The sequence below is a fragment of the Oncorhynchus masou genome, chromosome 31 (assembly GCF_036934945.1).
Source record: "Oncorhynchus masou masou isolate Uvic2021 chromosome 31, UVic_Omas_1.1, whole genome shotgun sequence".
NCBI lineage: Eukaryota > Metazoa > Chordata > Actinopteri > Salmoniformes > Salmonidae > Oncorhynchus > Oncorhynchus masou.
Genome location: NC_088242.1, coordinates 66,465,933 through 66,478,858, shown reverse-complemented (window position 1 = coordinate 66,478,858; position 12,926 = coordinate 66,465,933). Strand labels below are relative to the sequence as shown.

Genomic DNA, 12,926 nt, shown 5'->3' with positions numbered 1-12,926 from the left:
AAGCAATATGATTTCAGTTGCATTTATTTATTTTTGTACAACGTGAAAAAACAACCATAGAGTAGGCTGGTCCTTAGAAGAGAGAATAGGGACAAAAATCAGTACAACATGAAATAAATGTCAGTAGCCTAAGGAGACAGAATTGTGCCGGTAGAATCTTTTCACCACTTGAGGATAATTGGGTGATTAGTAGCTTGTGCTGTACAGTGGGTTGTTGTAGGTAAGCCAAAGGTCTAAAACCAGTTAGCATGCAGGATTCAGGAAACAGATGCCAATATTATGAGATACATTGACACCTGAGCAATTCAAGATCGGCACTTTGTGTGGACTCATAGAAAAAAAGCAGGATTTCAGTTTTCCTAATATCAAAAACACTAAGTAACAACCGTCGGCATGAAAACATTCCCCCTTGGTCCCTATTAATCATTGCATATTCTGCATTGCAGTAACTTATTATTCTCTAGAGAAGTTAAAGTAGTAGTTCAAACCAGGAGTGGGTGAGGTCACTGTATTGAGGGGAATGGCACTCATCACCTAAGGTGGCAAAGAAGCAAGAGAATGGTGCCAATGGAGAGAAAAAACACAAGACAGTTTAGTTTGCTCATCTGTTGAAAACAAGTGCTGCTATGCAATACTGTACTGATTACGTTCATTCAGTCAACCCACTTAGACAAATCATACCCCTTTTCAATAACTAACAAACACAAATGCTGGTTTTGGTGACCACGGCTCTGCTTTACATGAGTCAGTCCTGTGTTATAAGACTCACCTGCCTCTTCTGACAGACTTCTTTAGTTATGTCTAACTTTCACATTAAACATTTACCGATGTCTATGGACGTTTGATGGATCTCACAGGTCGGCAGTTAACTGGTCTTTCAGTCACTGGAATCTAGTCCATCAGAAAGAACAGTAGGGCTCGGTCATTATGGTGGAATATCTCAATAGTGAGGATGCGAAGCACTAAAGAGGTCTGAAAGTTTACAGGGCTGTCCGTGTGTGTACTGTGTGGGGGTGGGTAAATCGCAAGACATAGTACTCTACGGCGATGAGCATTATATGAAATCATTATTTAAATGCAACACATGTACCTTGCATGAATAGACATATACACACAGTAAAACAAAAAAAGACAGGGTGGTGTATGATAAGAGCTGAAGAAGCACAGGACTACTCTGCTGTTACGGAGTACAATACCAATAATAACCCTGCAATTGCACGTTATATTCCTTTAACTACATGTTGTTCAACAACACTTAAGTTAATGAAATATCAAAATCTGATGGCTGAATACAGGTCCATAGAGAGCCTCTTGTATTTGTATTTAAATATACATACAAAATAAACCACAGAAAGGGAACCCCAGACAATTTGTCATGATTTTGAAATATGACGACAACGGGAAATAAGTTTGGATAGATTTGTGAAAAGTTTACATTTCTAAGGTCTGTGTGAACATCATGCCCCATTCACTGCTAGATAATATACCAGTAGTATCTATAGATAGTCTCAGGAATGTACCGAGGGCCATAGCCTTGCTTATCAGAGTGACTACAGTACACCAGGTGGTGAGGTGAGACAACCGACACAGTAGCTAAAGTCTAAAACCCCAAACCAAATTGTCACAGTTGCTGAAGCCTACAACTCAAACCACTCAAACAGTTGATAAGCCTAACCAGTCTCTAAAGCGTAAACCAAAATCACTCATGGATAGTCAGGCTAAATCCAAAGCATGGACATGACAGTTTATCATTATCTACAGACAGGTCTGTTACTTAACTCACGCTAACAGGTTATGGTCTCAAATAAGAAAGTAACACCCTCAGTCAGGCACAACATCTCAAAGGGACAGATAGTCAAATATAACCATGGAATCATAACCTAGGACAATAAATATTTGTTATACAAAGAAAATGTGCACATGCATTTAGGGGTTGAAGGCCACTGTTACATGGGGCCAGGGACTCACTCCTTTCCCCACAATGCTATTATTGCATCTTACTGTATGGCGATGATATGGGTAACCACTATCCAGTAAAACCTTACCGGCTTCCATTCACTCTCATTCCACCTCTTCTTTCCTTCTCTACATACTGTGTCTCTCTCGACTTTCTTTATACAAACTTGATACCCACAATTCATCTGTTTCTCACCAAGACAGCTTCCCATACCATTCAACACCCCCGAATCTCAGCCAATGACAGTAGGGCGAGGAGGTGCGTGTGTTTTGGCGGGGTTTCTCTCCATCTTATAAATTCTGTCCTAGTTAAGCTTAAAGGCCAGTTACAGTCAAGAAGTGATTAAGAGTTCCCCCTCCCTATCATCTCCTTCAAGGGAATGGTCACAATGGTGCTTTCAACAGACGTCTCTGGCCGTTGCCGTTTGTGCTCTTGGGTCAATGGCTTTCATTGGACAAACCTAAATGTCACAGCCTGCTTCCATAGCCATTGGCAGAAAAGACTGGGCCCTGGTAGGGGTGAAGGTGTGATTGCTGTGCTATGGGTATGTATTGAAATCTTCCTCCAACCAACATACAGACCTCTTTTTTTCGTCTGACAGCACCACAGTCTCCTCTTCTTTTTTTCCACCTCACCAATAAGCGAAACAGAACAAAACACCAGAGTGCTAGTAGTTGTCCTATAGCTCTTCCTCCCTGCCCTCAGCCTAGCCTGACTAACCCAGGTCCAGGCTACGTGGGCCTCAGGTTGGGGCCTCCAGGGTTGCTGACAGGTTTCTGAGTGGCTCCCGCGTGGAATGCCTGCTGAAGGGGGGCTGAGGCCGAGGAGGGGGCTTGGGGCTGGTACTGGGCCTGCGGCTGGGTGGAGGCTAGGAGGCCCACCTGACAGGGACCTGTAGGTCCTGCCCACTGGGGGGTGCTGTAGGTGGATGGGCCGTAGCCGAACACCTGGGCAGGGGTGCCCAGAGAGCCCTGACGTGGGCAGAGGGGGATGGAGGGGTTGGTGGAGGGGTGGGTAGTAGGGCAGAGGTGGCCGGGGGCAGAAAACTTTCGGCCCATGTTGGCTTGAGGAGGGATATGTAGAGGGATCTGTAGTTAGGAAGAGGGGACAGGAGAGAAGGAGAGGAATTGGATAAGGGGAAGTTAGTTAGAAAAAAACACTATTAAGAGAGCAAAAAAAGCAAACATCATCATGTAAAAGAGAGCTAAAAACATAGATTGGCAGATTATGGAAATGGCTGGTCTTTAGACTGAGTCATGAGGCCTTACGTCATGTCCGGGTCCCTGGGCTGTCCCCTTGGGTCCTTTCTTGCAGTGGGAGAGGCTGATGGCGTCTCGGGCCCAGTTGTCAACTAGCAGGTGCAGGTCATCTGTGAATGTGCCCTTGCGACTCTGTGTTACAGCCGGGGCCATGTTGGGGCCTGACGGCTGGCACTGGCTGGTGTTCGCTCCACTGTCTGAACTGGTCCCACTCACTCCTGGAAGACACACAGAGACTAGTTCAATCTGGGAAGCCAACTCGTTTCTCAAATCAAGTTTGGCTTCTCTTCTGGAGATGTATCATCTCTTGGTTTGATGAATATTATGTGGGTTTGTTTTTCTAAAACATGTAGTGAAGGAGCATAGACAATAGGAGTGCCGCTGGGTTTGCTTACCCATGGTGGAGGTGCTGAGGCTGGGCAAGGAGGGGGAGAGTTTGATATTCTGGGGGGAGGTCCGGCTGCCTGGCTCAGAGAGCCCTGCCGTGGGGCGAGATGACTGCTTAGAGGAGGACTCTGGGGAGATCTGGCCTGTGACTTGGGCTCCTAAACACACACACATACCAACATCAACCACAGAGAGGAGTGGAGAGAAATGATTACATTACTTTCTAAGCTAGCAGTCTCTACCCTTTAATATTGACTGATTACTCGTTGCTTGCAGTCAAACATTTGTTTATTAATTTCCATTCAGCAGTGTGCAGATAGTTCCTCACTAGATACAGACAGCTGGACTGACCAATCACAACTCGTGTTACCTGTGTGCAAGGGACCGGGCTGGGTGCTGCTGCGGGCTGATTTGCTGGCCTTGGTCTTGGCCCTGCGTCTGCCCCCGGCCATGGCAACAGAGGGGGAGAGGACAGCCGAGGGACGAGGTTTACCCAGCCTGGTGAACAGAGCATCGATTTCCTCCTTGTGACGGGAGTGGAGGGTCTGGCTCTCTATCATATGTCTGTGGAGGGAAGGAGGAGTGGAAGAAGAGAGGAGGAGGGCAGAGTGAGGCAGGGTTGTAACAAATACAGTACAACAGTCATCACTTCTCTCTTACACCACTAGTAAGTGATCCCATTGAAATTTAAAATCATATAAAAGAGAAATATTGCCCAAAACAGCAAACAAACAAACAGGTTACATCTTGGAGGAGTGAAGGTAACATACTTCTCTCGGAGGTGGCTGACTTCCCTTTCAAAGGCCTCGTCCTCTGGCCCCGAGTCGTCCTCGTTGTCGCTGGTCATGTAATGATTAAACAAACCTCTGTTCCCTGCGGAGGCGGAGCTACAGGGGTCAGAAGTTGTTGAAGAGGAAGGGCCGTTCTGATGGGAGGAGCTAGATCCCGAAGGAGCCGTGGTATTGGCTGCAGCTGGCGTCACTGAAAAACGGCCCACTTTGGAGACAGAGTTGGGGCTGGGTGTGACACTGGCAGTCACCTGAAAGCGTCCGATGGTGGCGGGCTGCATCTGGAAGTGAGAAGTGAGCCCATCTACGGAGTCTCCACACCAGACTCCTTTGGAGAGGGAGGAGGAGTGGTGGAGGGTGTTCTCTGGGCTGGAAAAGGAGGAAGATGAGGAAGAAGAGGAGGAGGACGAAGAGGGTGTGAGGGAGGAAGAGGAGGCGATGGTAGAGGGGTCAGGAGTGCTGCCGGCGCCAGCTTCTGAGACCTGGAAGCGTCCCAGTTTGACGACCCCTGTGGAGGGCGTTGCTGCTCTACTGCTCCCTGGAATGGTCTCAGGGCTCACAGCTCTCCTCAGCTGGCCGTCTAGACTACCAAGAGGCTGCTGGGACTGGACACACACACACACACACACACACACACACGTCAGCAACAAACATACCAACACAACTCACTCAGAAAACATTCAAAATAACTAACGCAACTAATATAGGTAAGATAACACAACAGAACAAGCACAACTCTGTGTGTAATGTGTAACTCTGTGTCGTTGTATGTGTCGAACTGCTTTGCTTTATCTTGGCCAGGTCGCAGTTGTAAAAGAGAACTTGTTCTCAACTGGCCTACCTGGTTAAATAAAGGTGAAATAACATTTTTTTTATAAAAACTCTAGACACACCACTCAAAGATGACATTCACCTATTCAACACATCTACAAAACTCAACATTACAGTACATAACTTAAAACTTCTCAAGGGGACAAGTTCTGAAAAGAGGACTAACCTGGTTTGGTACTGGGAATGGAGGCAATTGCTCAGAGGTAGGGGTGCCTGCCTGCTCGGAGACACCAGGATACATACAACACACACACACACACGTAATCATTTTTATCAAGGTAGGAGAAAATCTCTCAAGTTACAACTGAAAAAAGCATTTAGTACAAATACTATATCTTATCAGTCACTGGACAATCAGAGTTCCCTATACTGTACCTGCGCTCTGATGGCTTGGCCATGCTTTTCTGGATGGATCTGTGCATGTTCCGCTGGTGTGAGGCCCTGTCCTGGGTTGGGGGGGGGGCCCGGGGCTCCCTGTTCCCCTGAAGTGAGGGACAGGTTGTAGGAAGGCACCAGGGCTGCCAGATGGGGAGGGGAGATGGTCTCTGTGGAGGAAGAGGTGGTCTCAGGGTTGCCAGTGTCAGCGGAGGTGGAGTCCTTAAAGAGGGAGCGCAGCTTCTTTTCTAGGGCATGGATGTCATCTATACCAGGGGCCTTGGAGTGGGACTCTCCCCCATCTGGGTCCCCTGGCTGCAGCTGGGACGGTTGGGAGGGCAGGGTAGAAGGTGGAAGATAGTTGGGGGCCATTGCAGGCTGTGCTACAGGGACAAAGGTAGGGACAGGCTGAGACTGGGAGGAGGTGGGCTGAGTGACAGGAATGGACACAGGGATAGGCTGAGAGGACAGGATAGGAACAGGGTGCTGCTCTGAGCTGGTCACAGTCCCAGAGTTACTGGGTGGAGCTCCAGAGACGGGGCAGTGCTGCTGCCCATCTGATCGGCAGAGGCTGGGGGGAAAGAGGACGAGGTGGCCTGAGGGGGCTGGAGAGCAGCTGAAGGGGGGAATGTGATTTGGGCAGGAGCAGGTTGAGAGGGGGCAGCTTGGCAGCCAGGCTGGGGGTGTGGGATTAGCTCACTGGTAGCAGGTGCAGGGGTTGAAACTTGGGTTGGAGACACCCTCCCGGTTGCAACTTGGCATGTGGAGGGGGGAAGAGAGGAGGACCCAGAGGGGATGACCGAGACATGAGGCAGGGTGGTGGTCGGGTGCAGACCAGCCTGGGAGGAGGGGACTGTGCTGGTGGCTCGTCTCTCCCCATGCGTCTCCCTCATCTCAGTGAAGGCCTGCTGGAGGCGGCTTGAGGGGGCAGACAGGGACAGGCCCAGACTCACTGGAGCAGCGGGAAGGTACACAGAGAGAAGAGTCACTTACATAACTGACTTGTTGTAAGAGCCCAGGTTATCATCATGACGTCAAACACACTAATGTTGGTAAATGCGTCAAGCAACATGTTTTAGAGTTCTCAAACATGCCAAGGTTGGAAGTGGGGCACGTTTGGAACACAAGAGTTCTAACATTCTATATGTGAGTTCTGGTTGCACTCTATGGCCCAGAGATTCCAGTCATTCTCACCTGGATGGGGCTCGTCCCCAAACGAGGTGTGAGCCGAGGGAGGGCCGAAAAACTGCTCTCTCAAACGGGACTCTGGGACAGGGCTGACGATGAACCTCCGGCCTGCAGAGTGGACCACCTGAGCTGCAACGCCTAGGCAACAGGGGTGAGAGGTGAGGGGTGAAGAGGTGGAGCCCAGACAATCATAATTCAGTAGAGATAGTAAATGTGTAGGTGCATGTTTACCAGACAGAGGAGTGGGCTTGTCACGCTGCTGTAAGGGGTCATCTACCACAATCTGTGGAAAGAGAAGGACAACACCATGTCAACTAAAGGCTGCCTAGGAGTTAGTGGGTGGGTAGTGTAGTATGTTACCTGAGTGAAGGGCGGTTGAGCGCAGCCTTCCTTCATGCCCTCTCCTTTATCGCCCGGCATTTCGATGACCTCCCGGACCTGCTCGATGAACGACTTGCGTTCGCTCTCCAGGATAAACTTACTCAGGACCTGAGAGAAGGATATACATTTAACTACAATAATACAAAAACTCATGCCTATTAAATTCACATTTCCACCTGTGGAAAGAGACGCGTGGAGCTACAAAACAAATACATCTAATTTCTTTACTCTTGACAATTACAGAGACTTGGGGGAAGAGATCAATACAACTCAGATCAGTGCTTTTTTGTTTCTTATCATCCTTACCATGATCCGTGCGATCTCTTCAGGGTTATCTCCATCCAGGTCGAACTTAAAGGTGACCATCTTCCTGTTGTGGGTCTCCAGCTGGCACTCTGCCACCCGGTCTCCCATGTTGGAGATCTGAAAAGGGACACACAGAGAGAGGACACCAGCTGAAATACGACCAGACGTCTGTAGACACAGAGAGCGGGTGACAGGCCAATAGGGCTGCAAAATTCCTGTAACTTTTTCTGAAATGCCGGTTAGAAGATTGTCCGGAATCCGAAGGGAATTAGCAGGAAATCTAAAATCCTCCAACCAGTATTTCTGGAAAACCTGGGTATGATGAAAATGACTGGAATTTTGGCTTGAGGAGATAGAAGGTGGCCATGTGGGGTCTGTGTGTGACTTCTGTGCGAGCCAGGGACAGAGCGCTCCACATAGATGAAGACAGACAGACATTGAGTTGAGGTGAAAGTCTGACCATGTGACTCTTACATTGAGGACGATGAGCTTGGCCTTGGCGGTCTTCTCGTGGCAAGAGTGGCTGCGTACTGAGTTCTGCTGGTGCCGCTTGATCATGGAGCGCCCTTCGTGTCTACCATCTGATGTCCCCTCAAAGCCGTCACTCAAACCTGACGACACGTTCAAAAGGCAACTGGGGGGGGGAGGAAAGAAAGAAAGAAAGAAAGCAAGAAAGCAAGAAAGCAAGAAAGAAAGAAAGAAAGAAAGAAAGAAAGAAAGAAAGCAAGAAAGCAAGAAAGCAAGAAAAGAAAGCGAGAGAGACATCACAAGAAACAAAGGGCCGTATCATACAGTATATAGATGTATTTTCAATAGAACATATTGAGTAGCAGAAAATGCTTTCTGGTGTGAGCTAGGTATAAAGCTGATGTGATGCCTTACTTCTCCACAGACTGAGGCACCAGCACTGTCTGGCCTGCTGCCTTCTCTGCTGACGCCGGCTGAGATACACTCACAGAGGCCTGAAACATTGTCACACACACACACTGTTCATTAAAAGGAGCTTTACAACCATGTCATGTCAAGCATGAAAGCAAGGGTGTGTGATCTGACCGCAAGGGTGTGTGATATGACCGAGTAATTGGAAGTGCTTTGAGCACACACACGGTTTTGAGCACACACACACTGAAGGTACTTCTCATAGGACATGTTTTGTATGTGTGTTTGTAGGCTCCTTACAATAGTATCACATGCCAGCCAAACAACCAACACTCATCTCACTCACACGCACACGTTACCCCTGGTCTGTGTGTACCTGCGGCATAGAGAGGTTTGCAGCCTGATAAAGGAAGTAGAGGTGCTCTGCGTTGATTGGAGGAGATGGGATAGGAGGACTCGGTTCATTGGCCCATGACTGACAGCCATGCAGGAAGAAGCAGCAGCATGCAAGAGGAATGTATGAAAGAAAGAGTAGAGCCACAGAGCTTTTAGTCCAGTGTTTCCCAAACTTGGTCCTCGTAACCCCAATGGGTGCACGTTTTGGTTTTTGCCGTGACACTACATAGCCGATTCAAATGATCAAAGCTTGATGATCAGTTGATCACTGATGTGTAATGCTAGGGCAAAAACCAAAACGTGCACCCATTGGGTTCCCCAGAACCGAGTTTGGGAAACCCTGTGTTAGTCATAAAAATAGAAAAAAAGAGGGAAATAATAGAAAAGAGAAGGAATGACAGGACTGTACTAGCCCGATACAAATAGATGGAATACATGCTGTGTCCTTGTTTGGGACTGTTTTAGCGTTAGTAAGAGCGTAAGCTGGGGTTGTTGTGAACTAGTGTGTCAGTGTGTATGTCTCACTTGTATTTGCTGGGCACCAGGCTGGAGCGGTGGTAGTGTTGTGCTCTGAGGTGCAGTGCTGCCCACTGGCTGTGGCTGCTGGAGGTGCACGGGAAGGATGGGATGAGATGAGGGGGTGGAAGAGACAGAGACAAATCAAACAGCCATATCTGCAGACATTATCTATTCACCAACACACTGCTCCTCAAACAAACCCACTATTCCTCCCCCAGAGGCCTAACCGCCTCATAGCTTTACACGGGATCTCATCCACAATTCAACTCCCCCAGGAATGTACCTACTGCATCACATAGCAACACTATAAATCAGTCTCATATAGCTTCAGTACAGGTCTTAAGGCATGGATTATACCACACACACACACTCCCTACTCTAGTCAAAAAGCCGTGAAGGATACCATACAATAGGCTTGGGGGTATCCAGATTTTCATATCGTCATACCGTCCTTCTCTCATCCTGGGATTTACAGTTTTACCGGCATAGCACACAAGGGGGCGCTAAAACGCAAGAAAAGGCCATTTGGCCTCTATTACCAAAATGCTAACAAAATGAGCACAAACAAGCGAACAATAAACAAACTAATTGCAAAGAAAGACAAATACAGCTCATAAAGTTATACAAGCATAGTTAGTAGCTACCGAATGTCATTTTTGGTGAGTGTGGACATTAACAAGCGAAAGGGAACAAGATACATTTAGCAAATGAACAAAGTTGTGATACATTCCTTTCTGAAGTATGAGAAGCATGTGTATACGGAACAGAAGGGAAAATAACCAATGGACAAAATACATGCTAATAGGAAGCACCTGGAGAAAATGGCAACTGTACAGATAATTCATCAAGAGCTCGTTGATTTCTGCCAGAAAGCCATTATAAAATACAGTATCTGATATCAAACATTTACAGTGCATTCGGCAAGTATTCAGACCCCTTAACTTTTTCCACATTTTGCAGCCTTATTCTGAAATTCATTATTTTGAAAAAAGGTATTATATTAAAATTCCCAGAATGCATTAGTTTAACCATCAAGTTGACCCTAAAGCCTTTCAAAACAAAGCCAATCAAATTAAATGGTTGGTGGAAATACACAGTGCATTCGCAAAGTATTCAGACCCCTTGACTTTTTCCACATTCTGTTAGGTTACAGCCTTATTCTAAAATGGATTAAATTGTATTTTCCCCCGCATCAATCTACAAACAGGTTTTATATATAAGCTGCTCTTGGAGGATATATATATATATATATATATATATATATATACACACACACACACACACACACACATATATATAATATAGATGTATATAAGACATATATACACACACATTCACATACAGTCATGGCCAAATGTTTTGAGAATGACACAAATATTAATTTTCACAAAGTCTGCTGCCTCAGTGTCTTTAGATATTTTTGTCAGATGTTACTATGGAATACTGAAGTATAATTACAAGTGTCAAAGGCTTTTATTGACAATTCCATGAATTTGACGCAAAGAGTTAATATTTGCAGTGTTGACCCTTCCCTTTCAAGACCTCTGCAATCTGCCCTGGCATGCTGTCAATTAACTTCTGGGCCATATCTTGACTGATGGCAGCCCATTCTTGCATAATCAATGCTTGGAGTTTGTCAGAATTTGTAGGTTGTTTGTTTGTCCACTAGCCCTGGGGATTGACCACAAGTTCTCAATGGGATTATGGTCTAGGGAGTGGCCATAGACCCAAAATACAAATGTTTTGTTCGCCAAGCCACTTAGTGATCACTTTTGCCTTGGCAAGGTGCTCCATCATGCTGGAAAAGGCATTGTTCGTCACCAAATTGTTCATGGATGGTTGGGAGAAGTTGCTCTTGGAGGATGTGTTGGTACCATTCTTTATTCATGGCTGTGTTCTTAGGCAAAATTGTGAGTGAGCCCACTCCCTTGGCTGAGAAGCAACCCCACACATGAAGGGTCTCAGGACGCTTTACTGTTGGCATGACACAGGACTGATGGTAGCGCTCACCTCGTCTTCTCCGGACAAGCTTTTTTCCGGATGCCCCAAACAATCAGAAAGGGGATTCATCAGAGAAAATGATTTTACCCCAGTCCTCAGCAGTCCAATCAGTCTGTCCCTGATGTTTTTACTGGAGAGAAGTGGCTTCTTTGCTGCCCTTCTTGACACCAGGCCATCCTCCAAAAGTCTTTGCCTCACTGTGCGTGCAGATTCACTCACACCTGCCTGATACCATTCCTGAGCAAGCTCTGTACTGGTGGTGCCCTGATCCCGCAGCTGAATCAACTTTAGTAGACGGTCCTGGCACTAGGGATGTTGCCTGGTTTCCTCCAGACACGAAACTTGGCATTCAGGCCAAAGAGTTCAATCTTGGTTTCATCAGACCAGAGAATCTTGTTTCTCATGGTCTTAGTCCTTTACGCGCCTTTCGGCAAATTCCAAGCGGGCTGTCATGTGCCTTTTACTGAGGAGTGGCTTCTGTCTGGTCACTCTACCATAAAGACTTTATTGGTGGAGTGCTGCAGAGATGGTTATCATTCTGGAAGATTCTCCCATCTCGACAGAGGAAGACTGGGGCTCTGTTAAAGTGACCATCGGGCTCTTGGTTCCCTCCCCTGACCAAGGCCCTTCTCCCCCGATTGCTAAGTTTGGCCGGGTGGCCAGCTCTAGGAACAGTCTTGGTGGTTCTAAATTTCTTCCATTTAAGAATGATGGAGGCCACTGTGCCCTTGGGGACCTTCAATGCTTCATAAATGTTTTGGTACCCTTCTCCAGATCTGTGCCTCGACACAATCCTACCCCGGATCTCTATGGACAATTCCTTCGACCTCATGGCTTGGTTTTTGCTCTGACATGTACTGTCAACTGTGAGACCTTATATAGACAGGTGTGTGACTTTCCAAATCATGTCCAATCAATTGAATTTACCACAGGTGGACTCCAATCAAGTTGTAGAAACATCAAGAATGATCAATGGAAGCAGGATGCCCCGGAGCTAAATTTCGAGTCTCATAGCAAAGTGTCTGAAATCTTAAATAATGTAGTTATTTCACCTTTTTATTTTTAATACATTCAAATTACTAACCTTTTTTCCCCCCGCTTTGTCATTATGGGTTATTGTGTGTCGATTGAGGGAAAAATAATTTAATCAATTTAAAATAAGGCTGTAACGTAACAAAATGTGGAAAAAGTCAAGGGTCCTGAATACATTCCGAATGCACTGCAAATTTAGAGGGAGGCTGTGGGTATGAGACTAGACGGAAGAGGTGTGTGTTTACAAGGGACGGTTTTTATATAGCTGAGGGGGAAGCGATGGGTGGCAGTAACCTCCATACTACAATAACAAACAAAATACAACAAAGAGAGGGAAAGGTGGAAAAAACGAGAAAGACAGAGGGAGGCGAGCAGAAGGAAGGAACAGAGACCAAGATAAAGAGGGCTGATAGAGAGGAAAAGAGAGGAAAATATAAGAGGGGGATACCAGTGCATCTGAAGAAAGAAAAATAGAGACAATGGAAAGGAACGCATAAAGAAACCGAAAGAAAGAGGGTCCACCATTGTTTTCAAAAACATGTCTACATTGGTCTTTTGGTAACAGCCCACAAGAACCTCTCATCATGGTGTTTCCATCTATGATCAGTTGAGGAACAGCAGTGGTGT

General features: G+C 46.6%; 1 protein-coding gene across 1 annotated transcript in view; it reads right to left on the bottom strand.

Annotated features, from left to right (window-relative positions):
- Positions 1–8: 8 nt before the first annotated feature.
- The window catches only part of LOC135524287 (serine/threonine-protein kinase WNK1-like), a 49,192-nt gene continuing 36,274 nt past the window's right edge, over positions 9–12,926 (bottom strand). The window contains 15 exon segments of the mRNA XM_064951703.1: positions 9–3,045; positions 3,226–3,434; positions 3,612–3,761; positions 3,974–4,167; positions 4,374–4,996; positions 5,389–5,439; positions 5,598–6,149; positions 6,152–6,549; positions 6,792–6,923; positions 7,017–7,068; positions 7,146–7,274; positions 7,473–7,589; positions 7,947–8,106; positions 8,355–8,434; positions 9,273–9,350. Coding sequence (XP_064807775.1) covers positions 2,689–3,045; positions 3,226–3,434; positions 3,612–3,761; positions 3,974–4,167; positions 4,374–4,996; positions 5,389–5,439; positions 5,598–6,149; positions 6,152–6,549; positions 6,792–6,923; positions 7,017–7,068; positions 7,146–7,274; positions 7,473–7,589; positions 7,947–8,106; positions 8,355–8,434; positions 9,273–9,350 — 3,282 coding nt within the window. The 3' untranslated portion in view covers positions 9–2,688.